The sequence below is a fragment of the Amphibalanus amphitrite genome, unplaced genomic scaffold, assembly GCF_019059575.1.
Source record: "Amphibalanus amphitrite isolate SeventyFive unplaced genomic scaffold, NRLGWU_Aamphi_draft 000066F_arrow, whole genome shotgun sequence".
Taxonomy (NCBI): Eukaryota; Metazoa; Arthropoda; class Thecostraca; order Balanomorpha; family Balanidae; genus Amphibalanus; species Amphibalanus amphitrite.
Window position 1 is genome coordinate 1,060,668 of NW_024881562.1, and position 27,246 is coordinate 1,087,913.

The 27,246-nt window shown below is 53.5% G+C and overlaps 3 protein-coding genes across 3 annotated transcripts; 2 read left to right on the forward strand and 1 right to left on the reverse strand.

Moving 5' to 3' along the window:
- Window positions 1-26,136, forward strand: LOC122378873 (uncharacterized protein F13E9.13, mitochondrial-like). The gene is made up of 8 exons (XM_043360497.1): window positions 1-311; window positions 1,366-1,448; window positions 3,571-3,711; window positions 4,000-4,199; window positions 4,888-5,015; window positions 6,439-6,559; window positions 6,879-6,987; window positions 25,967-26,136. Exons 1-7 carry the CDS (start codon window positions 236-238, stop codon window positions 6,949-6,951), a joined length of 822 nt encoding a protein of 273 aa, XP_043216432.1. The 5' UTR covers window positions 1-235; the 3' UTR covers window positions 6,952-6,987; window positions 25,967-26,136.
- Window positions 7,624-16,911, reverse strand: LOC122378874 (tumor protein p53-inducible nuclear protein 2-like). The gene is made up of 4 exons (XM_043360498.1): window positions 16,767-16,911; window positions 11,826-11,972; window positions 10,154-10,524; window positions 7,624-9,006 (listed from the first exon to the last, which is right to left on the reverse strand). The coding sequence occupies exons 2-4, from the start codon at window positions 11,968-11,970 to the stop codon at window positions 8,851-8,853; spliced, it is 672 nt and encodes a 223-aa protein (XP_043216433.1). The 5' UTR covers window positions 11,971-11,972; window positions 16,767-16,911; the 3' UTR covers window positions 7,624-8,850.
- On the forward strand, window positions 23,782-26,835 carry LOC122378832 (protein C19orf12 homolog). The gene is made up of 4 exons (XM_043360364.1): window positions 23,782-23,788; window positions 25,759-25,762; window positions 25,967-26,136; window positions 26,552-26,835. The coding sequence occupies exons 1-4, from the start codon at window positions 23,782-23,784 to the stop codon at window positions 26,833-26,835; spliced, it is 465 nt and encodes a 154-aa protein (XP_043216299.1).
- The last annotated feature ends 411 nt before the right edge of the window (window positions 26,836-27,246 follow it).

The following is a 27,246-nucleotide window of genomic DNA, read 5'->3' on the forward strand; positions in this document are numbered from 1 at the left end:
TTTGTTTACATGTTAAGATGGAGGGGGTGTGGGCGTAGATTCTGGGGAGGATTGGCAAAAATTCATGGATTAGTTGTGTTTCGGTGGTTGAAAGCGTAACTAGATGGGAACGCAATTTTTGGCGTTCCACATTTGACCTCATAAAGAGTTTGCCGCTTGAATCGCCGTCGAAGCGTCTGACTGCCAACTCAAACTGGACTGGAGTCAGCTTGGGAGTCAGGCCCGAGAAACGAGAATGCTGAGGTTCAAAAATATATTTCCTCACAAATTACCAGCTGTGATTGGTATGGTTCATGTTCAGGCTCTTCCTGGTGAGTAACCTAATTTGGATTCTGAGCCCATTTCTGTGCTAGTTATAAGCCTTCTAGCTGCCATATCAATTATGTATTATCAATTTCATGATATCTAATGAAGTTACTGATCTTCATATTTCTGGCTTCTCAGCCTTGGTGGTGTACCTACATGCTACATGAATTTCACCAACAATTATTACAGATAAAACTCTGACTCCAATTTCAGTTTCGAAAATCGACTCAAGTTTGCCTCACTGTCACGACAGAACTCTCAACTCAGACCAACTTCGATTCTGATATTGCATCCCTGATTTGCAGACTCTTGAGCAGTCTGTTTTTACTTGTCTGTGACAGGCATTACAATTAGGGCTGCGGAGTCACTGGATTTATTTGTGACTTGACTCTGGCCTAAGAATGACTCTGACTCTGACTCCAGATCTGACTCCATATGGTTCTCTTAAAATCTGTATCATCATGACCATAAAGTTCACATTGGGGATGCTTTTATTTTGCCTGAAATGATCATTTGTGCATTCCAAGCCTCCAAGGCCAATTGCATTGCAAACATGTTTTACAAATAACATATAGAAATAAAAGCATGGGATTGGGTTCTGGGCTCTGGCGATTGGTGAATCCATCCTCCTCTGCTTCTTTCACTGAAAATGCTTGATCAAAACAGGAATATGACCTTTTTCGACAAAATTTGATTTCAAAAGGTTTACGAGCATAGTATCATCAAGCAACCAGGGCGGTGTTTCACGGGACGCTGCTACCACGCTGCTATCAAATTGCGCGAGCTGACGTCACACTTGTAGTAGTGTTGGAGCAATGGGGCTGTTGATGTTTCCATGGAAACCCAATTTGACACGTGTAAAAGCAGCGTGCTGCTATCACCGCTGAAACAGGGCCCAGGTGCAGGGTATGACATTGAGAGATGCAGCACTAACTCCGATTCCGGAGTCAGAGTTGTTAAGATTTTAGTGACTCCAATTCTAACTCCGGGCAGAACTGTGGACTTCGACTGACTCTGACTCCAATGCCGCAGTCCTAATTTTACTTATGTATTTTCCAGGTACTCCGTTGAATAAGCATCCAGTGGAGAAACTTGTTGAAGCTGCCTGTGCTGAGGCAGAAACATACTCCAAATGTAATGTGGTAAGTTTTGCAGTGATTGATGGACTGATGGGCTGGGTGCTGGCTCTGACTGCTCTTTTCATTCACGCTCTCACCTGCTTCTGACCACAATTCCATGGGCAGGGGCACATATGCTATCCAGATTACCAAATGTAAATCATATAAGCTTTCTTGTACTTCTCAGTTCTCAAAGTGGACTAGCTTTACATAATCACATAGTCCCTTATTTTCATTTTCATATCCTGGAATAGCTACTTAACCCGTGCGCCACTGGGGTCTGCGTATAACGCGCCCTACTTGGGGGGGGGCTCTTCATAGCCCCCCCCGGGCCCCCCTCCTAGCTCTGAAACTACTGGGCCGATCGCCAAAATTCAAACGGCATCTGATAGCCCCGGAAAACTGTCGAACGAAACCTAATTTCATTGACCTCGAGGTTACCGATGACGTCACAGGTCAGGTCAAAGTAAAAATTATTAACATTTTGGCTTGTTTACATTTTGGGCTCTGGCCGCCGTCTTTCAAGTCGGATCAGGCTCATTTTTTGTTTACACACTCATGAACAGATGCTTTTGATACCCTGAGGGTACCAAACTTGTACTTTGATATTCAGGTCAGGGTCAGGCGTCAGCCTTTTCAGGTCAGGGTCAGGTCATCACAGGTCACGGAAATATTATATCATGTGTCGGTCACGTGACACATGTTTTATGGTCCATTTAGGCCATATAATTCGAATTTGATGTCGTTTGTGTCGTTTGAGGTCATTTTGAGTTGAATTTAGCTTAGGTCAGGTCACTTTCAGGTCGAAAAAGGTCAAATTTTAAAGTTAAAATTGTTCAACAAAAAGGTGTCTATTGGGTGCAGTTTGAGCTCAGGAACACGATGGTGCTATTTATATTGGTGTACGATGTCAAATACGTACTGAAAATTGATTTGAAAAATTTGTAATTGTGATTTTTTTGCAATAATGCGTATAACTTGACCATTTTTGAAGATATTTAGCTACAACTTGCTAGAGTAAGTCAAAAGCATGTGTTCTATCACTTATATTCCGTTTTTTTTTTTCGAAAAGTCAAAAAGTTTTTTGAAAAAAAAATATAAAATATGAATTTTTAATTTTATAATATATAATTTTCGAAATTCTCAAAATTTTGAAAATCCGAGATAGCAGTTTGATAGCGCAGTCTATTATGAGCCCTCTCATGCAAAGAAATTGGATCTAGCTTAAAAACTGAGCTCTTGGGAGCGATTGCCGTGGTTCAATGTTTTGCGTCGAAATCGGCCGAGCATGGTGTCACTCTGACGTGATTTCCGGCCGACCTATGTTAGCTACGAAGTTCATATTTTGACAAGAGGTGTCAAATTGATGCAGCCAAAGGTACTGGAAGTTTGGCGTCGATACGTCAAGCGTTTTGGAAGTTATTGCAGAAAAACGGGAGGGGGGCTATGAATAGCCTCCCCCCAGTGGGGTGCTGGTTAACCGGGATCTAGATTACCTACCAGTGCCCATGGGAAGCAGATCACTGTCAAGTAATTCAATAGCAATCTGCAGACATTTCAGGTATGGCATCTGCTAATGACTATATGGACTTGTATCATGTGTGATTGTACCATGCATTTGCTTCACCAGCCTCAGTTTGAAGTGAACTTTGACCCAAAAGCAAATCATTAATATCTTGGATAGATGACAGCTGAGCCATGGAATAAATGTTTCCCAGTGACCGCAGACGAGGGCGGCGCCCTGCGGAGACCGGAGTCAAATTTTCGGCGACTCCGGCTCCGACTCCGACTCCGGCTTCCAAATACCGATTCCAACTCCGACTCCTGGCAGAAACGTCGACTCCGACTGACTCTAACTTCAACTCTAACTCTGCAGACATGGCAGGGCTCTAGAGTCAATGGATTTTTTTTTTTTTTGAAACTACCTACAACTCTGACTCTGGCTTCCAAAATCTACTCCATTTCTGGTTAGAACTGCCGACTCCGACCGACTCCGACTCTGACTCTGACTGCAGCCCTGCCGCTGACCACCCCTGTCGTCTGACGGGTGACGACCTGCCCGCCCGGCGCCCACAGAGTGCTGTGCCCTCAGTATCCCAATCGCTTCAGAACTCTGTAACAGCTGACCACCCCTTTCGACCCACAGGACGCTGTGCTGGTTGAGAATATGCACGACCTGCCATACTGCACAGGTTCACAACTCGGCCCAGAGGTGACTGCCTGTATGACACGCGTGGCCTCCGAGGTGCGGCGTGTAATACCAGCCTCCAGGCCCGTTGGTGTACAGGTGAGGGAGTGTCTGTTATAAGGGGTGAGGGAGGGTCTGACTCTGACATGAGGGCGAGGTCTGACATAACTAGGTCGCAGGACAGGCAGAGGGCTAGAGCTCTGAATTGCATGACCTCGGCATTCAGCGGGCAAGGACTTCGAGAGTGAGCTAATAACCGACTGTTGATGGATAATGGATGTCTTTGCAAATCAGCAGGACTGTGTAGACTGCAATTAGGCGCTTGTTTTCTGCCCGATTTGGATTCACTCCCCATTTTAACATCCACATCTCCCGCACCTTGTGTAGGTTCTGGCGGCGGGGAACCACCAGGCACTGGCGGTAGCCGCCGCAGCAGGACTGCAGTTCATCCGCGCCGAGTGCTTCGTCTACTCGCACGTGGCTGACGAGGGGTGGCTGGACGCGAGCGCCGGGCCGCTGCTGCGCTACCGACGCCACATCGGCGCCGACGACGTCTCCGTCTGGTGTGACGTGAAGAAAAAGCACAGGTCAGTCTCTGGTTGCGGAGCGGAGCGGTAGACTGACTGATTAGACTAGCTACCTGACAGGCAGGCTATTTGCGGGCTTTGAGTGTGGTAGAATTCGCACAGACTGGTGGAATATAATTGATGCTTGTATTTCGTAATGAATGTATCGTCAGCGTCTGTGGCATATTTGGGGCCTCGGTTGTTATCGTTATTTTGACGCGGCACAAGAACTCCAGCGACAAAACATTTGCACTACTTTTGACGTACGTTATCTCTGTTATCGAATATTTATAAATGATACTAGGTCGACGTCTATATGTGCGTCGTAATGCGGTCTTGCCATCACCTTCATTCGTTGGCCTGGGGATGGATCCGGCCGGGTGTACCGAGTGTCCTCATAGGATGGCTGGGTCCGTCACGGTACTAAAGTTGGCGGTGACCCGGACCATCTGTGATGACCTGGCGCTGGTTGTCCGCGTGCCGAGTCTGAGGCGTGCTAGGTAATGCCAGTGACCCGAGCCCTTGGCCGTCAACCACGTCGTAAATGGCCAGATACTTGGATATATCGATGTTAATGACCCGGCTCAGATTCTCTCGTCAGTACTGGTCCATCAAAGCCTGGAATGTACCGTGTCCTACCGTTTCACTACACGCTGAAATGTCCCCAGTGCCTTGTGCTCCTCTGCTGACCAGCTCCCGCTGCTTGCAGCTCTCACGCGGTGACTGCCGACCTATCTGTGGGTGAGGTGGCCCGTGGCGCCCAGTTCTTCCTGTCGGACGGCGTCATCGTGACGGGAGGTAGCACTGGCGAGCCGGCCAACCCGGCTCACATCGCAGGTCAGTGGCATCGAGAAATGGGTACGGGTCGGGGGCAGAATGTTGGGCTAGGAACTAGGGGGATGGCCGGGGGTGTCGGGACTCAGTGTTGAGGACGGAACACTGGGGAACGGGCGTCCGGCGGGGTCAGGGTAGAAGTGGGGTGCACATCATGGTCAGCGGCACGAGGGACGGACTCCCGGCAGCATCAGAGGAAGGGGACGAGGATACTGCGGATGGGGCGCGGGTTGGTGACAGAGTAAGGGAACGCCCATCAGGGTCACAGTAAGTGGACAGTGGCACGTCCGGACGCGGGGCGAGAGAAAGGTGACCGGGCGCCCGTTACGGTCAGAGTAAGGATGTGAGGCGCACCTCAGGGTCAGGGTGCATATCATGAGTTATAACTTATAAGTACGACTTGTGAGGTAGCGATGTTTGGTGGATTTTTAGTGCTAGGCTGGGTATGTAATTACCGGGGATACTGAAATTGGCCCGAAAGCTGCTTGAAAATAATACGACAAAGGCGTAATTGTTGTGTTGATGTAAAACGAACGATGTTATTGCTAGCTTTCAGCATCACCCCTTCTTTCTTGTTTTTTTTTTTTGTCTGACAGTCAAGTGCCGGGCTGATGGTCGACTGTGAAGTTGCATCTGTCTGTCTCGGAGTTGTCGGACGCCCTATGTACAGCAGCTGTGTGGTGCCGCTTGGTGCGATGTACTGCGCAGTAGCATAAGTTGTACGCAGTAGCGGTTTTTCGACCCATTCTGCGAGCGAACACTTGTTTATACGGCGGGCGGGGTGTATGTGGGCGTACACTGTACAGTGTCCTGGTAATGCCAGGAATGTCTGTGGCACATCCGTTCGGTACGCTGTACGATTCTGCATCATCCACGCATTGCTCCACACCAGCTTACCCTATGCTGGGACTGGTATTATCGCCATTTATTTCATTGCAATTTGTGCACAACCTGTGGCTTATTTCGTGAAAGGGCTAAAATGCGACTGACTCAGTTTTCCTTTCATTTTGCTGCATTCTACGCCCAAACGGTTTCATAAAGCAGTTGCGGATGTAACCAAATGATGTTATTAACTTTGAGCTAAGAAGCGGATGTAGTAAAATGTGGTCCTAAAAAGCGGAAACATACAACTGGTGCATAAAACACCCACTGATCCTAATACAACCACCCACTTCTAGAGGATGTAGTTTCTTAGGGCGTGAAATACGCCTCGATGAAAAACACTACCAAGTTTTAGGAAATCGGCTGCTGATGGTGAATCAATACCACCACCATCGGCTCATAAAATCTGACCCTTTTACAGTAATCTACATTGTTTTGCGTTCACCTTCCCCTCCACCTTTTGTCCACCCCTTCCCCTTGGCCAGAGTTACAGGCCTTTCGCACCACCACCGCCGACCTATCTTCCCCGTCCCACTGCCCACAGAGGTGCAGTCGTCCTGCGATCTTCCGGTTCTGGTCGGTTCCGGTGTCACGGCCGATAACGTGGCTTCGTTCGCCGCGGCACACGGTCTCATCGTGGGCTCCGAGTTTAAAGAGGGCGGCAGGTGAGAAAGAAAGAGAGTGAGAGCTGCAGGGAGAGCGGGGAGAGAGAGGGAGGACACGGGATGGGGCAGGCACATTAAGACAGAGGTGCAGAGTGTATTGAAATGACCCGGGCAGGAGCCAATAGGAGACATGCAGAGAGCGGTGAATTTAACGAGCCACGTCGTGGTATCGCCCGCTGTCACATGCTGACCTTCATGAACACAGTTCCTCACTGACCTGACTACCTACGACCCCTCACTGTCCTGACGTCGGCTCCACATTGACCTAACCACCTCTTGGACGCGGTCCCTCACTGATCTGACCTTGCCCATCTACCAGGTGGGACGCCGAGCTCTCTGAAGAACGCATCAGACGCTTCATGGACGCAGTGAGCGCCGTCAGAGAGCGCTGAGCTGACCTGACCTTGGGGAAAACACTACCTTAACAGGTGAGTACCGGTTGATAGTAGTACAAAAAGGCGAGCGTCAGGTGAGTATGGAGTGATGAGTATTGGACAGTGATGCTCCATCTCAGCCCACTGACTCACGGATCGGACTGTTCGTTTGGTCTCGAACGGGTCTCTGTTGGGACGACCCCGGGAGTTTGGGAGGGGTCTTCCACTGGCCTTGTGTCGCCAACTGGCTTCAAAGTTTCATGTATATATTTGCGGCGCTAATCGTTGACTTTCACATTCATTTCCCTTTCGATTCGGAACATGGGCTGGATATCGGCGTGGGTAGATTTCAAAGCAAACTCTGAGGAAGGATTGAGGAAGGGCGTGGCGATAACGATATCTGGAGTTGACACATCAGAAACTGACGCGTTATGTAACACCTGCGGATTCAATTTTCGGGAACGACGATGTTGCGATCTCAAAGATGTCCCATTTATCCGATGGGGCTAAAGTGAAGTGTCAGAAGCAGCGGAGTTTGCAGCAGCATTCTCGGAAGCCATTTCACTGAGGGGAAATCCCACCGTTCGGTTGGTTCCCGGGCCGATTATATCACTCGCGGGAGCGTTCCGTCCTTCTGAAGGGACCTGTTATATAATCTGAGCGGCATCTGTCCTGTCTCACACGCGTCGCTGGTCTTTCACAGAAAGATGTATTTGATTATTAGCCTGCGGCAGCTCAGGTTGACACGACACTGTGTAACCGCCCGATGGTGAAGGCGGCGGGCCCCCGGACCGGGGCAGGATGGGCGCCGTTCGCACTCTCTCGGCACCTCTGGTGGCTTTGGCAGTGTTGGAGACAGTCGGGTGGCTGGCGACGCCTGCGCTCCCAAACAACAACCGTCCGTGCTCGTCATTGTCAGCGCCAGCGGCGACAGGCGACATACGTAACAACCGATGACAGATTCCACCTAGGGCACACTACATACGTCAATATAAGCACACTCACGCGCACCAAACGGCACACCTAGTAGCGCTCCCGATAATATGAGAAATCTAACGTCACACACCACACACATATTTGTGGGTTTTCACATGTAATCATTTTTACCGTTTTTGTTTTCCTGAGGACGAAGATCCTAAGATAAACACGGACCGCGCGCGGTGCATATCGTCATCTAGTCTACGAGCGGCACTCGGTGGTGCTGTGAGAGCATTGGCGAGTTATCGGCGGGCCCGCCGCACGCGCGCGGCTTGCCTCCCCTAGCGAACGGCTATCTACGCGTCACCAATGAAAGCCTAGGTGGTTCTATGCGGAAGATGCGTGGCGGGTGCCCGCGACGGCCCGCCAGTGTCTCATGCGAGGTAGGACTGCGGGCCGCCGCGGGCCGTCCGCGCAGGCGACAATAAATAAAGGCGCCCGACCGGCCTGCGTGGCTGCCGGGGCCGGCGGCCGGCGGGCTCCGGTCGGAGGGGTGCGGCTGGTCCGCTACGTCCGCCAGCCCTCCGCCACCCCTTCCCGTAGGTAGGGTCCGAGCACCGGCGGAGCACCGGGAGCACGCCGTGGACCGCAGAACACCGTCCGTAGAGCACCGGAGCCCGCCGGCCGGCCCCGGCCAGCACCAGGTCAGGTCAGGTGAGGTGATTCTACGGCGCCGCGCCGGCAGCCGATGACGTCCTACGTCATCAGACTTCACCGCGCGGTCACCAAACGTCAAAGACGTCATCGACGTCATCTCATCGTCATCGACGCGCACCGGACCTGACGCCAAGCGTCATCCGGTATTGGCGAATGTCCTGCATCGCCCAGCGGGACATCACGTCCTCTCGCTGGCTCCCTTGGCGTCGTCCAGTCGCGTCCCTCTCAGCGGCACCACGGACCGTCCTCGGTCGCCGTGCCTCCATCTAACCGCCTCCGTCATCAGCACTTTCGGTTGTTGTTGGCGCCAGAGTGGCGGGTGGTGTAGTGGTGCTGGCGACGCTGCCGCTGGTTACCGCCGGCGGCCACGTGACGGGCCAGGTTGGCGCGCTCCAGAGCCGCCGGACGCAGCTGCCGCTGGGCGCTGCGGTTGGCGTGCTGGAACAGAGGACGCACCGGTCAGTCTCGGGGAACACCGGGTGTCCGAGAGGACTTGGGGTGTGCTGCTGGCAGGGGATCAGAGAGGTTGGGAGGTTTGACAGGGGAGCGTTTACGGCCGGTGTTTCTACCTCGCTTCAAAGTATCTACATTATGCTACTACCAGTTGGATAGTATCGCAGCGTACTACACGAAAACTGAAGACAGGAAAACAGTATTCACTAACTAACAGTAATTCAGTTATCAGCTCAATCTCGGCCGTTGGCCAGCCGCCAGAGTGAAATCAGTCCCCTGCTGTGAAGGTCAGCGGTGATGTCAATGTTTTCTTCAGTTTGACGTCAAGGTCAGTGTGAAGTCAACACTCAGCCTGTGTCAGCAGTCAGTACGGGGTGAGTGATCCCTGCTGAACTGCGCCAAGGGTCAGGTCTGACCGAGAGGTTATGCTGAATTGCGTCAGTAGGGTTGCTGGCACTGACCTCTAGGGAGGGGGAGGGCAGGGGTGAACATTTGTGCAGTATCGGCAGAGTGCAGAAATTGCACGCACTTGTCGGTGTCGGCAGCGGGGCAGGGAGCTGTAACTCAGATTGCAGGTTGCTGACAGGACGGAGACGGGTACGAACTCGCTGAGACAAGCTATCTGACACGCCAACCCTACAGGTCAGCCGGCGCTATCGCCTGTCGCCATTGGGTACAGACTTTACGGTCGTGCCCAACGCTGAGCCCTGGCACAAAGACGCTATCTGAGCTCGGTCGGCTTATGGAGTGTCAGCGCGGATACACTGAACTCTGTTTTTAGTGGGCTGTGACGCGCGAACCCGGCGGAGTCACTGCGCTCAACAGCGGGTGCGAGCGATGCGTCATTGCGTTGGGAGACGGCGTCTATCGCTGGCGTCGGACAACAGCACCTGTGGGGTCAGTGCCCTCCGTGTGGCAAACAGTTGCATCAAACCTATCTGGGCGCTCTGCCGAGCTCAGTACACAGCCGACGAACTCGGCGAATCGGTCTGGACTAGTGGCAAATCCCAAAAGGTCATCTATTTTAGGCCCGTGCATTCGTACTCGCTGGACCACTTTGAGTTGATAAATGTTTGAGTCGGCTCCATGACCGTTTCACGCCGCGCCATGGTAGTTTGATGAGCGGCCTCACCTTCTGAGCCTGCTGAACTGCCAGCCGCTGCAGCTGAGCGGCCGGCACCGGCTGGCTGGCCGCGTGCGCCGCGCGCCGCGCCGCCGCCGACGGGCGCGGGACCGGCGCGGCCGCCGGCGGCGACGGCGTCCTGTCGGTAGCGGCGGCGGGCGCGGGCGGCGCCGGCCGTCCGCCGCGCACGTACACGGACATGGACGGGTGCTCGATGAGCAGGTTCTCGAGGCTGGAGGCGGGCGGCAGCGGCGCGCGGCCGCCGAAGCAGGCCGGCGGCGTCAGCGTCCAGTTGTCGTCCACCGTGAGCTGGGAGGTGGGGGTGCTCGGACTGGTGCTGCACGCCGGGGTCACGCCCGGAGTGGCCCCCGGCGTGGCGCCTGGGGACACGAGACGGACGTCAGACGGGTCCTAGGTCGCGACGGCAGGGAACAGTGAAGACAGAACATCAGAGTTGCGAGGGCAGGGTGTCAGTAAACATTGGAGCAGACAGGGTCAGGGCACACGGTGCATAAAGCGCCAGTCACGTGATCAGTGGCTGATGCGGTCTACGCTGTGTCACCGCTGCTAGCCGCCCGGCCGCTGTAGACCGCAGGCGCGGTGCCCCTCCCAACCACTGCACAGTGCGCAGCTCCTGTGCCAGCCGCGGTCGCGTCGCCAGCCAGCGACGCTTTTTGCTTGGTGGTGTGTTTGGGCCTCGCCGACCATAGCTCAGCTATGACGTTGGGCTGGCAGGCTTCATTGGCTGCTCGAGCTGGAAGTGTGATCCCCAGGCGATCTCACAGGTCTCTGGGCGAAGCTGGAGAGACGCGGCTGAGTTCTAGCGTCAATAATTCGTGACACAAGATGCTGTGGTCTGAGCTGTTCAGTTAATTGGTAGTGGAGAGGCAATGCAACGTTCTTTTTGTGATTGGAAACGGGGGTTACTCGCCACTAGAAATTTGACGAACAGCAAAAATATGTAATCGAGTTGTTCGTGATTCGTTCATCTGTGTTTTTCAGTTCGGGGTGCCCGACTGTGTCAGTTGGTTTCACAATATGTGTCTGGTTTTGCGCGTTAATCTCTGTGTCAGTGTTCGGAGCGTGCGTCGCCCTGCGCATCTCAAGGTCAGCAGTGCGGTGCGCCGCGCCAGCCGAGGGCGGCTGCACGAAGCACCCTGTTTGGAGCAGCGCCCGCATCGCAACAGAGAACTGCCCGGCTCGGTCCGAGTGCCCAACTTTGCCGTGAGTCACTGTCGCACGGCTTTTTGACGGAGGCACGGACGGCGGACGCCGAGCAAGCTCGAGCGCCAGCTGTGAATAATAGAGGCTAAATGTGGGGCCGACTCCAAATCAGACGCCGTGAAAAGGCAGTCGAGAGAGCGGGCCGGACTGTTGCCAAGACACCGCGCTGCGCTGCTGGTAAAATGGTTATCCAGTTCTAGCTCTGTTGATTGCCAACGATGGATCGAGTTATCACAATCGCTGCGCTGGCAGGCTGGTGAACTTGACCCGGTGACCTTGTGTCTATCTCTACTCCCATCGTATGTTACCGCCGGGACGATCTTAACCCTCTTTTTGCTGCCCCTTTATATCTCATAAGGACTTGCTCCCTACCCGGTCATGGCCGTTGACCTGCTCTGACCCCGGTCACTGCCCTGCTGTGACCCCGTCCTGACCGCTATCACTACCCAGTACCCACCTTCGGCCACCATGACCCATTCGTCGAGCTCGGGGTCGTCGATGTGCAGCTCGCGACACGGGGTGACGGTCTCGGGCGCAGCGGCCGCCGGCGCCTCCGTTCCCTCGGAGTTGCCGAACAGGTAGCCGCTCAGGTGTCCCAGCATCGCTGTGGGACCGGGAGAAATGTCACACAGAAGGTCACACAAACGGTGAGGGAATCTGAAGCAGAGCTCGAGTATGCGGTTACAAAGTTTGTAAACGGGATGATGGTGACACAAGATACATTAGATGCAACTGAACGAAGACCATGGTGGTAAGATCAAACGAATACACGATAAGTGAACGTTATCAATGGGTGCGTATTGATCATAGCCGTGGAGTAGGCATTATTTGATCTTTTTTTACGGAGAAACCGGATGGGGTGGTTTACCATGCCGCAGTCAGTTATTTATTTTTGTTGCCGTATTGGGCGGGTATATTCTCTTGTTTGTCCTTTTCTGTTCAGTGGAATACCATTTTCCTTTCGAATGCGTTAGAGAACGGAGCCGAGCAGGTTTTCCAGCCTTTCCAGCGGCCGGCTCTGTAATTTTTATGTGACGGGGACGGGGGAGACGGGCGTCTCTTCCAGCCTTTCCAAGGTGCTAGGCGGGTTTTCCGGTCTTTCCAGTCTCTGTCTATGACGAAGACGGTCGGCTTTCCAGCCTTTCCACCGCCCGTCTCTGTATATGACGGAAGATGGGTGGCCGAGCGGTCCGTTTATGTTTGTTGGCTGGTGCCCGTCGGCTGATCGTACCGGTATAGCCGCTGAAGCCGGCTGGTATCGTCGCCATAGCTCGCTGGTATCGCTGCTATAGCGGGTCCCGTATCGCGGCTGTGACTCGCTGGTATCGTTCCCTTGTTATAGCTCCGGCGCTGGACGTTGTGTCAACCCAGCGACAGCGCGCACTGCGCACGGTAGCTGGTAGGTACTGACATACGGTAGCGCGTGCTGACGTGCGGTAGCGCATACTTACATACTCTAACGCGTTCTGCTCAGTGCGCATGGCCGAATGTGGACTCACGCTGGGCATAGCAATAGAGATAGCAATGCCTCCCCCCCCCCCCGACACTATACCCGTTGGGCCTGGCCTGGCGCCACACCGGGGCTTCACTGGACGACGGCGTCGGTATGTTGTGACGTGTACGGACAGGTTGAGTCGTGTATAGGCGGATACCGAGCGCTGACTGATGGTGGGGATTTGTGCAAGTTGTGCAAGATGGCACTCAGGGGGGGGGGGGGGTGATGGGAGGGGGGACTGGCAGGTGGCGTTGGGCGTGCTGCATGAGTGCAAAACAGGTTTTAAAGGACGACAGCGTGGGTAGGGATTGGGGATTTAGCGTGCGGCTGAGTGGCCAGTCCAGCTCATGACTGAGTAAGTCGGAGCGGTTGTCCCGCCAGTCGAACCTGGCGACCCTGCGCCGCGGGCCGGCAGGTCCGGTCCCAGCGTCATGGCTGGGACAGTTTCGTTCTCCGCCCGGGGCAGTGTGCCATGAGCGCAGCGTGCGCACTCACCGCCGCCCCAGCCGTGCGTCCCGCAGAGCCATGCTCACGCGAAGCTGCAGCGGCCGGCTGTCGTGCGGCCCGAACTGGTCAGAACCACCGCTGACATCACCGCTAAATTGGGTCGGCCGTCGTACCGGGCCGGCCGGACATCGCGTGCATGGGTCATGCGCGCGTCGCCGAGCGGCGGCGCTCGCCCCGGCGCAGACTGAACGGCGGCCAATTCAGGCTGCCGTACGAGGCCGTGACGGTTTCATGTCGGTTTGCATTGTGCGGCTAGTCAGACAGGCTGGATCGTAATTGTCAAGGTCTTCCTCATCAGCCGCTGCAGTCAGACTAAGGCCCGCCCCTCCGCCGGCGCACCGCCCGGGCCCGAGACCCACTGCGCGCGGCCGCCGCTCCAAAGTCGATCGTCCGCCGCTCCTTGTCCCCCCCCCCCCCCCAGCAGGTAGAGGGGGTGTCAGGGCCGGGCCGATCCTGCGTGCTGAGGCTCTGTCCCGCTGGCCGCCCGGCTCGCCGACAGTGGGGAGGGGAGGGGCGGGCGGGTTCGGTCCGGTTTGGACCTCCATCACGCGCACAGCTCATGACTGGGCTCCGGATAGCGCTGGGGGAGGGGAGGAGGGGGGGGGGCTCCTCGGCGGTCCTGGCCGCGATCACCTGGCGGCTGACGGCGACATCCGCCGCCGGCAGCGTGTATTGACGTCGGGCGCCGCCGAGTGACGCCCGGCCGGCGTTACACCACCTCTAGCCAGCGGCAGTCGACGGAGCGCGGCAGAGCCTCCCTCCCTCCCTCCCCCGGTCGATAGACGCGCCGGGCGGGGGCGGGGCGCCCGGTGACCGCCCGGGCGCCGCGGCGCCGCCCGCCGACTCACGTGAGGGAGCCGCCGGCGACTCTGGGTCATCTAAAGACGGACGGTACGGGGAGATTGAACACACGGTGGGAGGGTGCCCGGCTCAGTGTGTGCCATTGAACGCCGCCCCCGGACGCGGCACGATGACGTCACAGCGGGCCGGGCGCCGCGGCCGCGCTCAACAGTTTACGGCGCTTTTGTGCAGCCGAGCGGCCGGTGCCAGCTGCGCGGATTGAGGCGGCCGCAGGGGTTGCCGGGCGGGGAACCGTAACCTCCGGCCGCGGGACGCCGTCCGGGCTGAGTCGCGGCGCCGTCCGGGCGGTATAGCGTCCTGCCGGCGTGGACAGAGTCACCCCAGGTCGGTTCTGGTTGGAACCGCGATAGGGTGTGAGTTGTGACCCTGACCGGGGCCAGGAGCGGCGTCCGTCGTCCGGCCGCGGCACCGCTGCTCGGCCGCCGCTCCGCCGCCAGGTGTCGCCGCGTCGGGCGCTGCGGTCTGCCTTTGTTTCCCTGCACAGGCGGCCGAGGAGGCACGCCCCCAGGTCCTCGGGGCGACCCACTGGCGGACCGGGGCGGGGCGCCGGGCCGCTGCAGGGAGGTGGGGTGGTGGACGGTGGACTGGGTGGGAAGACTGGGGTGCGTCACTGGATTTGGACCGCAAGCCGGGCTGGCTGTGAGTCATCGCTGACCGCTGGGTGTAGAACCGTTCGGTGTCCACCACCCGCTACAAACCGGGCGAACTTCAGAAAATAGAAAATAAAATAAAATGTGCTTTGATGCTAGACAAAACGAGTTCATTCCTTCCGACCTCCGACTTGTTGCAGACTTTGTATGGACAGTATATGTTTGTATAAACCGTAAACTTTGTGGGTCCAAGTTGGCAGCTAGTACGGACTTCGCTCTTCTGACGTTTCTTCAGGACCGAAAGGTCAGTGTCATCTTGGCCCGAGGCCGTGCGGTGACGTAATCTGTGGACTGCGGCACATCAGCGTTCTTTGTGGCTCCGGCTGCGACCTGTTGTTGGGTGGAGTGACCTCCGCGGGGGCAGCGCTGATTGTTCGGCCAAAGGTCGCCGGCTGAATTACTCCGTTATCCAGTGCGATGGGAAGGGCGTGGGTGCGGGAGGACTATAGAGGTGGGAGGAAAGAGAGTGAGGAGCGGCCAGCCTATGGTGGTTTATCTGGACCGAAATAGGCGGGGTGACCTTCGAGGGGTTAGAGGACAGACTGCCGGAGAGAGGGCAGTCGGGTGACTGAACGGGGCAGAGCGAGGGGAGCACGGGAGCGGACACTTGTGCTCGCCGTAGCGCGGCTGCGGGTGCCGCCCGCACCCGGTCCGTCCCGAGGGCGGAGATCGGCCGGCCTTGACTTTGAGCCTGCCTGCTGCAACCGGCAGCGTCTCTGGCGGCGGCCGCGGCCGGCAGGGCGGGCCGCGGTATAAATACAGGACGGCTGGCACGCACCTGTGCCGGTGACCCGACCGTCGCTGGCGCCGCCCACCAAGGTCACGGGGAGCGCACCCCGTGCCCGGCCCGTTCACCCGAAAACAGCCGCTCAGCAGCTCCGGGAGGGTCCTGCCAGCTGCGCCCCGCCGCTGTCCGCTGTCCGCCGCCGCAGCGGCCGGGAACCGCCCACCACCGCGCCGCGGCGCCGCGGGCAGGCAGGCGACGCTTTTTTCGGGCTCAAGGCTCCGCTTTTGCGCCGTGTTTTGTGCGTAGTTTTTGTGCGGCGGGATTCCCGTTTCTTTTGGAGAGTCATGGTTTGTTCAGCTGATCGCTGGTTGCGCCCAGTTTTGGTGCAGACGAACCGAGCTCAGTGTACGAATACAATGTAACTGACGCTGACTCGTTTAGACGACCGAGGAAACTTGGTCAGACTAACGGCTAGTCGGTCCGTAAATAGACCGCGCGTATGTGAGCGGGGTGGCACCCCAACCCTCCGCGACCGTTACGTAACTGATTTTAGAGGACGCCCACGAATGCTGGAAGGCGGAGTGGGCGGGGGGGGGGGGGGGGGTAATGTTGACACAATGGTAATGTTACAGTAGACTTCATCACTGGAGTGGTTGGGAAGGATGCTTTGGTTTGAATGGCGATGCATTGTCGGTTGAACCGAAATCGTGCAAGGGATGGAATTGTGGATAGATACCACTTATTACCTTATATTGCATCTTACTGATACCAGCAATACTACGTCCATTGATTGAATGAATATTGTCGCCTACATACCTAACATGAGTTGGTATGTAGGATGATTGATGTCGCCAGTGTGTCGTCTTTGTCAGAGCAATCAGTATTTACAGCTAGCTGTCGTCGGCTTTACGCACTATCGATCAAAGACGTCATTTGCGTAAGTGCAGTGCAACAATGGATCTTCCTAGAGGGGCGGTGGGATCACAAAAAACTATCGACCAATCGCATTGAATTGTAGTCTGCATTCATTCACATCAGCTTTCCCCTAAAATGAATGAGTCACTCAAAACATTGCTCTCTGCAGGACGTAAGAACAAAGGAACAGCACAGAAAAGAGCGAGTTTGAGCCACTGGAGCGCTGGGGATGCGTTCACCAACCTGAAATGTAGATGTGCTGACTAGATGCGCACTTGTTTCTCGTGCGGGATGAGAGTTTTGTTGCAGCCCGGGTATCACCTTGGATTTCTGTCGCCGAGTGAAAACTGGCCGCTCGCCTCTGTTTACCTCCCCCTCGTGACGTCACGGCCCGCACTACGAAGGCCACGCTGATTGGACTGAGGCCACCGTAAGCTCCGCCTCCCTGAGGGGCACTCCGCGACGCAGATCGATCTGCGACGCGTTTTTGGCAGCGAGCCAAAACGCAGACGCCTTTTCCCATCATCCTTTTTGGAATTTGATATTATAGATCGGGTAAGGGGCACTCCAAAGACTCTGTAGCTCACATGAGAATGACATGGTGTCATTGGACATCCCGTGAGGCCCGTCGTTCACAGGACTTTGGTATCGACGCGACTGGGAGGCTGCTAGCAATCAGCTGGTCGGACGGGCCCGTTGCGCCAGGGGCGGGCCGACGGCACGGCGGTGGGGGCGGCAACGGTGCCGTGCCGTCGAGCGCTTTGTGGCCGACGGTACGGGCTTACAATGGAGGTCGCACAGAGGCGCGACCAGTGGGATGGGCAGCCGCTGTCACTGCTCGAAGGATCTCGTAGGATTCCGTAATTATATCGCTATCGTTAGCTGTCCCTTGCACCCGATGCACAGTGGGGATTTTTCCGATCTAGCGCCTATTAATTCAAAAAATATTTTTTGGATTTTTGTTTATTTTTTGTGTCAGTAGGGCTAAGAAATGTCTGAATTTTTCATATATGGCATTGTTTTATCTGTATGTCCACAGCAAAACTAGGAAAAATGCGCCCAAAGTTCACACTCATGCGTGATTACTCAATGGGCTCAGCAAGGCTCGAAAGTATAGCTCAATTTCATTGTCCTGTCCTGTTGGTTTTGATCTTGCGAGGTCTTAAAGTTGCATATCGTCTGAAAGGCACCTTTATTAGGAATGGAATGGCAAACAGAAAGTATGCCACAACCTTACTAAGGTCACAAAAATGCCCTTTACAAAAAACCCTTACAGACACCATATTGAAGGAATGGTATTCTAAATAAATGTAGGAAATCAACAATGTTCTCCACACTTTTCCACTCCGAAATATATCCTATCGAATTCGCCACTTTCTTCTGCACAAGACAACGCCTAGTTTGGCTGCCGAAACTTGCCTGAACACGGAATATTCACATTAGAGTATCTTAACACCCCACTCGAGGAGCGCTAGGGCAAACAGCACGATATAGGTATGTTCCGGACATAGGCGAATAATTTTACTTCGTGATTTATATGATGCATATTTTCTGAGACACATTCATTAGGAATAGGATGACAAGCGTAAATTATACATATCGTAACCTTATTAACCATCGCACTTGTGGGGAGGGGGAGGGGGAAGGGGTCGGATAAAACCCCATGGTTTTCCGCAAATTACTCGCGCAAAAAGCGGCCGATCGCGCCGAAACTTTCGGTACCCCCGAGATCATCAATTTTACATCCAACCTAAAAATTTCATGACTCTGACCCAACTGACCTTTGACCTGTGGCATATTTCTCGAGACCATGTTTGGCCGGAATCACGATTCGGCGTATGCCAGCTCACATTATCCGCGGTTTCCAGTCTTTTTGTGGTTTTAAACGTTCAAATATGTGAAATGATGTTGGTGCCATGCATAATGGTGGGAGTCAAGGTCACGTGAAGGTCAAGTCAAGGTCATTGACCTTTTGATGACCTTGGTTCACTTTTTCGAGTTTTACTTGTTTCTAGAGTAGTTTTTGGTGCTGATTTCGATTTTAGCAGCCATTTGAATATTTACGAAGTAGTTCTAGTGCCTTCGTTCCATGTTACGAAGCTATCAGTAGTAGGTGACACTTCTATGGATGGCCGGCAGGACGCCTACTAATTGATCTAACCTGACCTGACCCGACCTGGCCTAAATGCATAAAGACATCGTCTGTGATCAAAACTAACATGAAATTCGTGATCAGCACCCCAAAATACCCCGTAACACCCTAACTTTGCGAAGTTTCAAGAGGTCTCGATTTCCCAACTTTAGTTGGGTCATTAAACTGACTTGGAAAGTCAGCTTATGACCTTGGACATATTATATATATATATATAACCTATATTAATTATTTATATAATTATATTATTATATTATTAATATATAATATATATATATAACCTTGGACATATATATAATTGGATATATTCTGCCTAATTTCGTCATAGGCAGCACGCTTGACTTTTCCGCGAAGCTCTAGCTTGATCAGGGGCCAAACGGCTGAGCGGGGGGTCCAATTGAACCCCCTATACTATGTTGATTATGCACATTTACAGGTAAAATTCTCACCAGGACACACCAGCCAACATCTGTGCACAATCTGGCTACAATTCTACCTATGGTTTGCCCTCTATGAATAAATACGTGCTAGATCGGAAAAATCCCCACTGTGCGATGGTGAGGTTCTTTTTTGGCATTCGATAGCGCTTACATCTTTTCGATTGGTATGAAGCGTTGGTTTTGGCTTTACTATAATTGCGTAGTTGCACCGTTAGCGTCGATCTCACCGACATACATATTCAACTTTAAAGGGACCCTCCCACCTTCAAAAAAGTTAATGAATTGGCATGAAAGTGATGTCGCTCGGTTCAGAAAGAGCAAAAACGAATATCTACCAAATTTCATCGAAAAATATTCACCGGTTTTCAAGATATTAGACTTTTACTTTTGTTTACTTTTTGGGATCTCCGCTGTTCCTAGCGATTTTATTTGAAAGTGCGGCATTTGTTGCGCGCAAAGCAGCATATACCACCGCGTGCTACAAAACGTTTTAGTCAAACATTTAACGGACGTTCGAAAGCCTGATGACGTCATCAGATTCCCGTAATGGTTAAAGGGACCCTCCCACCTTCAAAAAAGTTAATGAATTGGCATGAAAGTGATGTCGCTCGGTTCAGAAAGAGCAAAAACGAATATCTACCAAATTTCATCGAAAAATATTCACCGGTTTTCAAGATATTAGACTTTTACTTTTGTTTACTTTTTGGGATCTCCGCTGTTCCTAGCGACTTTATTTGAAAGTGCGGCATTTGTTGCGCGCAAAGCAGCATATACCACCGCGTGCTACAAAACGTTTTAGTCAAACATTTAACGGACGTTCGAAAGCCTGATGACGTCATCAGATTCCCGTAATGGTTAAGAGATAGGGACCACGCTGGTCCCACCCTGCAAGTAAAGGGAAGAAATTTCTTGAACACCATAAAGCTGCGGGGGTTGCGACCAGGATAAATGGTGGTTTCTGAGCCTGGCCGCAAACTTGGCTATCTCAACTCAAAACTAATGTTAAGGTGGGAGGGTCCCTTTAAGAGATAGGGACCACGCTGGTCCCACCCTGCAAGTAAAGGGAAGAAATTTCTTGAACACCATAAAGCTGCGGGGGTTGCGACCAGGATAAATGGTGGTTTCTGAGCCTGGCCGCAAACTTGGCTATCTCAACTCAAAACTAATGTTAAAGGGACTATCCCACCTTCTAAAATGTTGTTAAAACCAGTTAAATTGTGCCCGACTTTATAGATTGGATGACCAGGAACACGGTTGTGGCATTTATTTTTCATTAAACATCTTAGGCTTCCCATATTCCAAACACAAACTTTCAAATATGTGACGTCACAGCCCAAAATTACCTCCTTCCCCAGGCCACATTACTGTCATAAAGCTGATTCTTTTTACTCTGTAGGCACCACAACAAAGTTCAGACCAAGTTTTAAGCGATTTTTCAACGAACAAACCCATTTAAAGGGACACTCCCACCTTAACATTAGTTTTGAGTTGAGATAGCCAAATTGGTGGCCATGGCCTGCAAATACCGGTTTGGGCACTCACAACATCGACAAATGCTTTAATTCGGAGATATGGAATTTCAAACTTGCAGTTTTCGGATTCTAAGGGGCTAGTGCATTGGTATGCCCCCTTAGAATTTGTGACGTCAGCGGAGATCTAACGATTTTTAAATCTTTTACTAAAACGTTTGGTAGCACGCGGTGGTATATGCTGCTTTGCGCGCAACAAATGCCGCACTTTCGAATAAAGTCGCTAGGAACAGCGGAGATCCCAAAAAGTAAACAAAAGTAAAAGTCTAATATCTTGAAAACCGGTGAATATTTTTCGATGAAATGTGGTAGATATTCGTTTTCGCTCTTTCTGAACCGAGCGACATCACTTTCGTGCCAATTCATTAACTTTTTTGAAGGTGGGAGGGTCCCTTTAAATCAGAATGACTAAACGAGGTGACGTCACACTAACGGTCGCTCCATGTTGAAGATAGGGCCTTGCACAAGGCCCATTTTCAAATGAAGGGAACGAATTTCTTCAACACCAAGAGGCCGCGGGGGTTGCAACCTAGATAGATAGTGGTTTCTGAACCTTGCCGCAAACTTGGCTATCTCAACTCAAACCCCATGTTAAAGGTGGGATAGTCCCTTTAAGGTGGGAGGGTCCCTTTAAACGATGAATTCAGTGTGTTACAACAATGACATATTCGTTTCCTCTGTAACCATGCGAAGCTGCTTTATGTAGTCCGTCTGTTTCGTTTTGTGTGAATCCACCTCAGGTCATTTATCATTTTATTTTGCTACGGTTTCTAGGGCTGTTTTTCCGTTGAATCAGATTGCTGGAAGTTGGGACGGAAGACTGGAAGTGAGGCTGCAGTGGTGTGCCTATTGGTCTGCTTCTTTGGAGCTCGTTGAATGTTGATGCATCCTGTTTTGATCGCAGCTGGCCGGGGATATTTATAAATTGTGAAGCATTACGTCCTCCGGCCAAGTTTCTGCACACACGCTCGCTACGGCCTACGCTCCGGAGTCCGGTGCCGTCGTGCCGATTCTCCAACGCGCCAGGCTCTCGGGCTACTGCTCTGACACCTGGCGGATGATTCTGTGGTATCTCTCTTTCTACTCTCGTCCGCTAGGGCCGGGAATCTGCCCGGTTTTCGGCAATCAGCTGGTGTGCGATGCGTCAGCGTTCAGCCGTGCCTCTGGCGGGGGCCGGGCTGTGATCTCGTAGTGGTGCCGCGGGCGGGCGATTCTGCCGGGGTCCCCCGAGTCGGTGGTCGGGCCGGCGGAGTGGTGACGTGGACTTACCCAGCCAGTCTGAACGACGGGCAGTCTTGAGACCGCACTGCTCTATACACTGTGACTGGAGACGGCGTGATTACTGCTCAGACATAAACGGTGAGGTGAGTGAGCCTCGAACAGGCCGGGCACGTGGAGGGGAGGGGTGTCGCTCCCCCTGCTGTCTGGTCGCCTGGAACTCCATTCTCCAGTCTTCTGTATACCGTTAACTCTACTGAGGTTTGTCGGAGAGAGATCCCTTGTTTTGTGGATCCTGCGGCTCTGGATGCGGCTCTGGATCTGGATTTGACTGACCGTGATTTGCAGTGGTGAAGGTCGTTGCCAGACGTGTTGAAACCCGTTGCAGTCTGGGCTGAGGTGCCCGCCAAAACTACGATCGGGGTGCGAAATCAATGCAGGCGGCGTCTGGCGGAACCGCCCACCGGATGTAATGCCCCACCCCCTCTCCCCATCCCTGCTGTGTGTATTCGGAACACCAGTATGGTGTTGAAGGAGTGTGACTCACTGACTGGAGACCGAAGACTGGAGTGTGTGCAGCTGAGAGTCCGGCGATCGGCTGGAATCTGTGACAGAGTAGGCTGCTATTTCGACGCACGGCTCCGCTGCACTGATTACCATGTGCGTCCTCCGGCCCGGTGTCTTGTGCGGGCGATTTGTATCAAAGTCTAGCGGGTCCTTTGGGGAGGGGACTCGGGTACACACTAGGACATAATTGTAACTGAATCAATAATAGCACGAATAGTACATAGAAACAAAGAAAATAACGGATGGTTTAGGTGCTTAACTCCCATCTCCGCCCCACGCTCCCACTTTCCGAATTCCATCAGACCAGACCAGATCCGTCAATGTGAATAAGTTATAACCGTGATTATGCGCGTGCCATGCTCATTGCTCACGAGTCGCAGAGTTATGGATTTGTTCTGACGACACGTGTCCGTGCGGCCGGCCCGGGTCCCTGTTCGATGTTTATCAGAGCCCCGCTCGCCCGTTGGACCTGTCACCTCCGGTCGAGAACTACGGGCCGACGTGAACATTGGACCGAAAAAGTCGGACGACCCGGCCTCTCTGTTAATCCGAGACCTTTGTATCCTGTGAGATCAGCTAATCGGGGTGGATCATTCTCAAGCGACCTAGTCCAATAAAACGTCATCTCGATTGGTTTAGATATCGGCGGCTTAGGTCATCGATTAGCTTAAGGTACTCTGAGGACAGGTGGCCTCTGGGTGCTCCCCGACCAATTTCATATCGCCGATACGGCAGGTGACTAATTCACCGGGTGATAACACCGTTTGGGAACTTTGGGTGTCCCCCCCCCCCAGATGTCGTCATAACAGCGGGATGATGGGTCGGGGGGCGGACGTTTAGACGTGATAACGTAGGTATTAGCAGGTATACGTAGGTCTCTGAGGCTGCACACTTCACTTAGCGCTCTTTTGCTCCTCGTGCTATCGTCAACGGTTCTTCACCGGGCACCGCTGTCGTATCTTCTGGTCTGTTTGTGCTGTTGCTGAAATTGAGGAAGGAAATGATGCCGAATTCCGATGTTGAGTAGTTTTAAGCTCGGGTAAATACAGGTATCGTTTGCCGCCTATTGGCGGGCTTCTCTATCAGTCGCCGCTAGGTACTCATTGATTTTTGTTCTGTCATGACTAATGGCATCTGCAATCTGCGTACAGCTCACAGTACCCCTTTGTTGGTTACTTCATGAACCAGGTCAATGAGTGGACCTCTGTTCAGAACAGGCTTGGCTGAATACTGACCGAGCATGGTCTGATCCAATCCGAACAGGCCATTAGCTCAGGACAAGGACTTTCATCCAGGGAGGTCATGCTGTATATCATTCGATTCAACAGATGGCCACGTTTGCTTTCATGGTCATGGATGGTCAGAGGATCAAATCATGCTACAATTACACAGGAACCCGCCCTAAAAAAAAATCAAAACCACGTCAGACTGCAAATGTAGCTGCTACACTTTCTTGCCCTCCCCTCCCCGCCGCCGTACTGAAGCCACGTCAGTGACGCTCCGGGGGCTGTTGCGGGAACTGCCGGCCCGCCATCTGTGTTTGACCGACTCCGGGCTTCCGGCCGAGTCTGCACTCTGCAGTCTACAAACATAGAGCCTTGGTCTATTATGTAGACGCAGTCCCCGGTGTATCAGGGTATTGGCACGGCACGCCAGTTCATCGCGGAGTTGCAGTGATCCTTCTTTCTCGTGGTAGCTGCAACACTGCAACAGCCATCCGGCGGCAGTCGGAGTCGGATGATGTCAGCAGAAAGGTGTCTTGTAAAACCGTGGCGTAGCGCGGACCGTTTGGTTCGGATGGAAACAGGAGAAAGGAAGCAGACCAGATAAGGCAGTCTCGACATGTTGTGGTTCTCTTGTGCACAAGAATAACTGCAAATGTATTTCCGGGTCTTTATCACCAGTCCAAACACAGACTATAAAGAAACAGCTCGGGAGAATGCAGCAGCCAAAGATACGAAGAAAGACACCTGTGTGTCTGTCTATAAGCGGGGCGTTGCCTTTGCGGATTCAGTCTCGAAGCGAGCTGTTGATCACAGTGTTCCGGCTCAGCCTTGTCTCGCTGCCGGTAAACTCAGTGCGATGACTCGTGCGGCTCGATCCGTGTCCTCTCAACAGACCCCTCCTGCCCAGTAGGTACTGTCACGGGTTATCCCCCAGGCCGAGTTATCGGTAGTACATGTAGAGGGCGCTGGGCCGGGCCACAGACGCGGCCACCGCGCCTTGGCCCGTAGTCAGTGGTCATTCGCCAGCGGGTGTGAACGGGGGTCTGGCTGCGTCGCTGGTCACAGGTCATAGGTCACAGGTATGGTGTACTGGGGACGGTCCGGGACCACCATGACGTGCTGTCTGTGCTGTGTAAACACCGCTAAGACGCAGGTCCTTGTACTAGGAACCCCCGCTATGCTGCGAGGACTGCCGCCTGTCACACTGACTGCCATGGGTGCTGTTATTCCGGACTCTAGAGTTGTCAAAAATCTCGGAGTGGTCATGGACAATCATCTCAGCTTCAGGTCGCACATCGATTATGTGACAGCTAAGTGTACTGGTGTCCTAATCGGTCTGATGCACGCCAAGCACGTTATACCGAAGGCCTCTCTGCCTGTGGTAGTAGAAGCGCTCGTGAACTCCGTTATCAGATATTGCTTCTCGCTATACGGTACGTGCACCGCTACTCAGATTCATCGTGTGCAGAAACTGCTGAACTTCGGTGCTCGAGTTATTAGCGGCCGTCGTAAATACGACCACATCAGTGACGTTCTGTGCGACTTGGAGTGGTTGAATGCCCCTAACCTTGCTAAGTACCATCGCATCAGTTTGGTGCACAGGGTCACTACGACTGGAAAGCCGGAAGCGATCGCACAAACCATCGGTGACACCCTGCGTCACTCGTACGAGACGCGCAGAGCTGCCGACCACGCGCTGCCGAGAATCCGCACGGAAGCCGGTCGCCGGCGGCTCTGTTATAGCGCAGTGCGTGAGTACGACTCTCTGCCGTTTGACGTCACCGTGCGAAACTTTCGGCGCCAGCTCAAAAAGCATCTATTGAAAGAACAGTGTGAGGCGCATGGTTAGCTCAGGTCGAGTGGTTGAGTGCTGCTTTTTATGCCTGGTCTTTTACTTGTGTTGTAAATGTTTGACGTGTGCCAATGAAAAACCATGCACCATGGATTTGTCATGAATATATTATCTGTATCTGTATCTGTGTTTCAGTGCTGTCTGTACTGTGTTTCAGTGCTGTCTGTACTGTGTTTCAGTTCTGTCTGTGCTGTGTTTCAGTACTGTCTGTAGTGATACTGTGTTTCAGTACCCTCTGTGCGCTGTTTCAGTGCCGTCAGTATGCCGCTGGACCGCCATGACATGATGGCGTTGTTGTGTTTCAGTGCTGACTGTACTCTGTTTCAGTGTTGTCTGTACTGTGTTTCAGTGCTGACTGTACTTTGTTTCGGTGTTGTCTGTACTGTGTTTCAGTGCTGTCTGTACTCTGTTTCAGTGCTGTCTGTGTTGTGTTTCAGTACTCTCTGTTCCCTGTTTCAGTGCCGTCAGTATGCCGCTGGACCGCCATGACGTGATGGCGCTGCTCGCGCAGCTGGCAGAGGAAGAAGAGATGCGAGTCACCGTGAAGGGCTCGGCTCAGGGTGCGCTGCTCGCCGGTGCTGGAGCATTCTTCGGTGGCCTGCTGATGGGGCCGGTGGGTTTACTGATTGGTGAGTGAAAATCATTATTACGTTTTGCTCGTTGATTAGTTTCATTGTCGTTGCCACAATATTTTCAATGTCGTCATGGTTATACCTCTTTAAGCTTACCTTGTATGGCTCGGTACTAATTGTGAGGGACTGCAAGATAACGCTATGCTCGTTGATCAATGATCAGTTTATTTACCCCGCGTTCGATGTCTCTCGGACGGCGAAGATTCTACGTCGTCCGGCCAATCACGCTCCATAACCGCAGCCGAGCCCCCGCTGACCTTGAACGGGATTGGTCGGACGACGTAGAATCTTCGCCGTCCGAGAGACATCGAACTCAAAGTTAATCAAAGGCTGTAACAACTCCCAGTGTGCCTCTTGCGCCTCCTGGCCCCTACCGGGTCATCCCTGAACCCTGCCTCCGTCCGTCCTGCAGGCAGCACGGCCGGCGGCGGCGCCGGCTACGCGCTCTCCGCCGGCAAGTTTCGCTCAGCCGGCGAGGTGATCCGGCAGCTACCTCCCGACCGGCAGTGTCAGCTGGAGCGCCGCGTCAACCACCTGGTGTCGCGGCTGAATGCGCAGGACGTGGTCACTGCTGTCACCATGCTGGCCATTGGCGGCGGCACCGAGATTCGCTCCCTCATCATCGCCCAGGTGGTGAACTTCCTCACCAATGAGATGGCTATGGAGGTGTCTGGCGTGCCGGGCCAAACGTGGTGAGACTGCGGCGCCGAGCGGCAGGGGTAGGCTGACTGCCCCCTTTGCCGCCGTACGGCCGGGGATGCGCGGCAGGGACGAGGTTGGGCTGGAGGACACAGAGCGCCGGCTCTCGAGGGTGTGGGTGCGGTCCTCTTGGACAGTCAGATGTGTATGTGTGCGGTCTGTAGGGGAAGGGGGTGGGGACGATGTGGTGACCGTTGGACATTATATGCGTGATATCTATCTACGAATGCTCTATGAGCGGTATACTGCCAGGAAAGCGTGTGTGATGGTCCATCGGCGAGTGGCACTACCGGCCGCATCTGCTAGATGTGGGAAGAGGAGGAGGGTATAATCGTAGCAGACTGCTTGATTGTCTACATTCACCGTGATATATCATTGAAGTGAAATATTCTTCTATACTGTAAACAT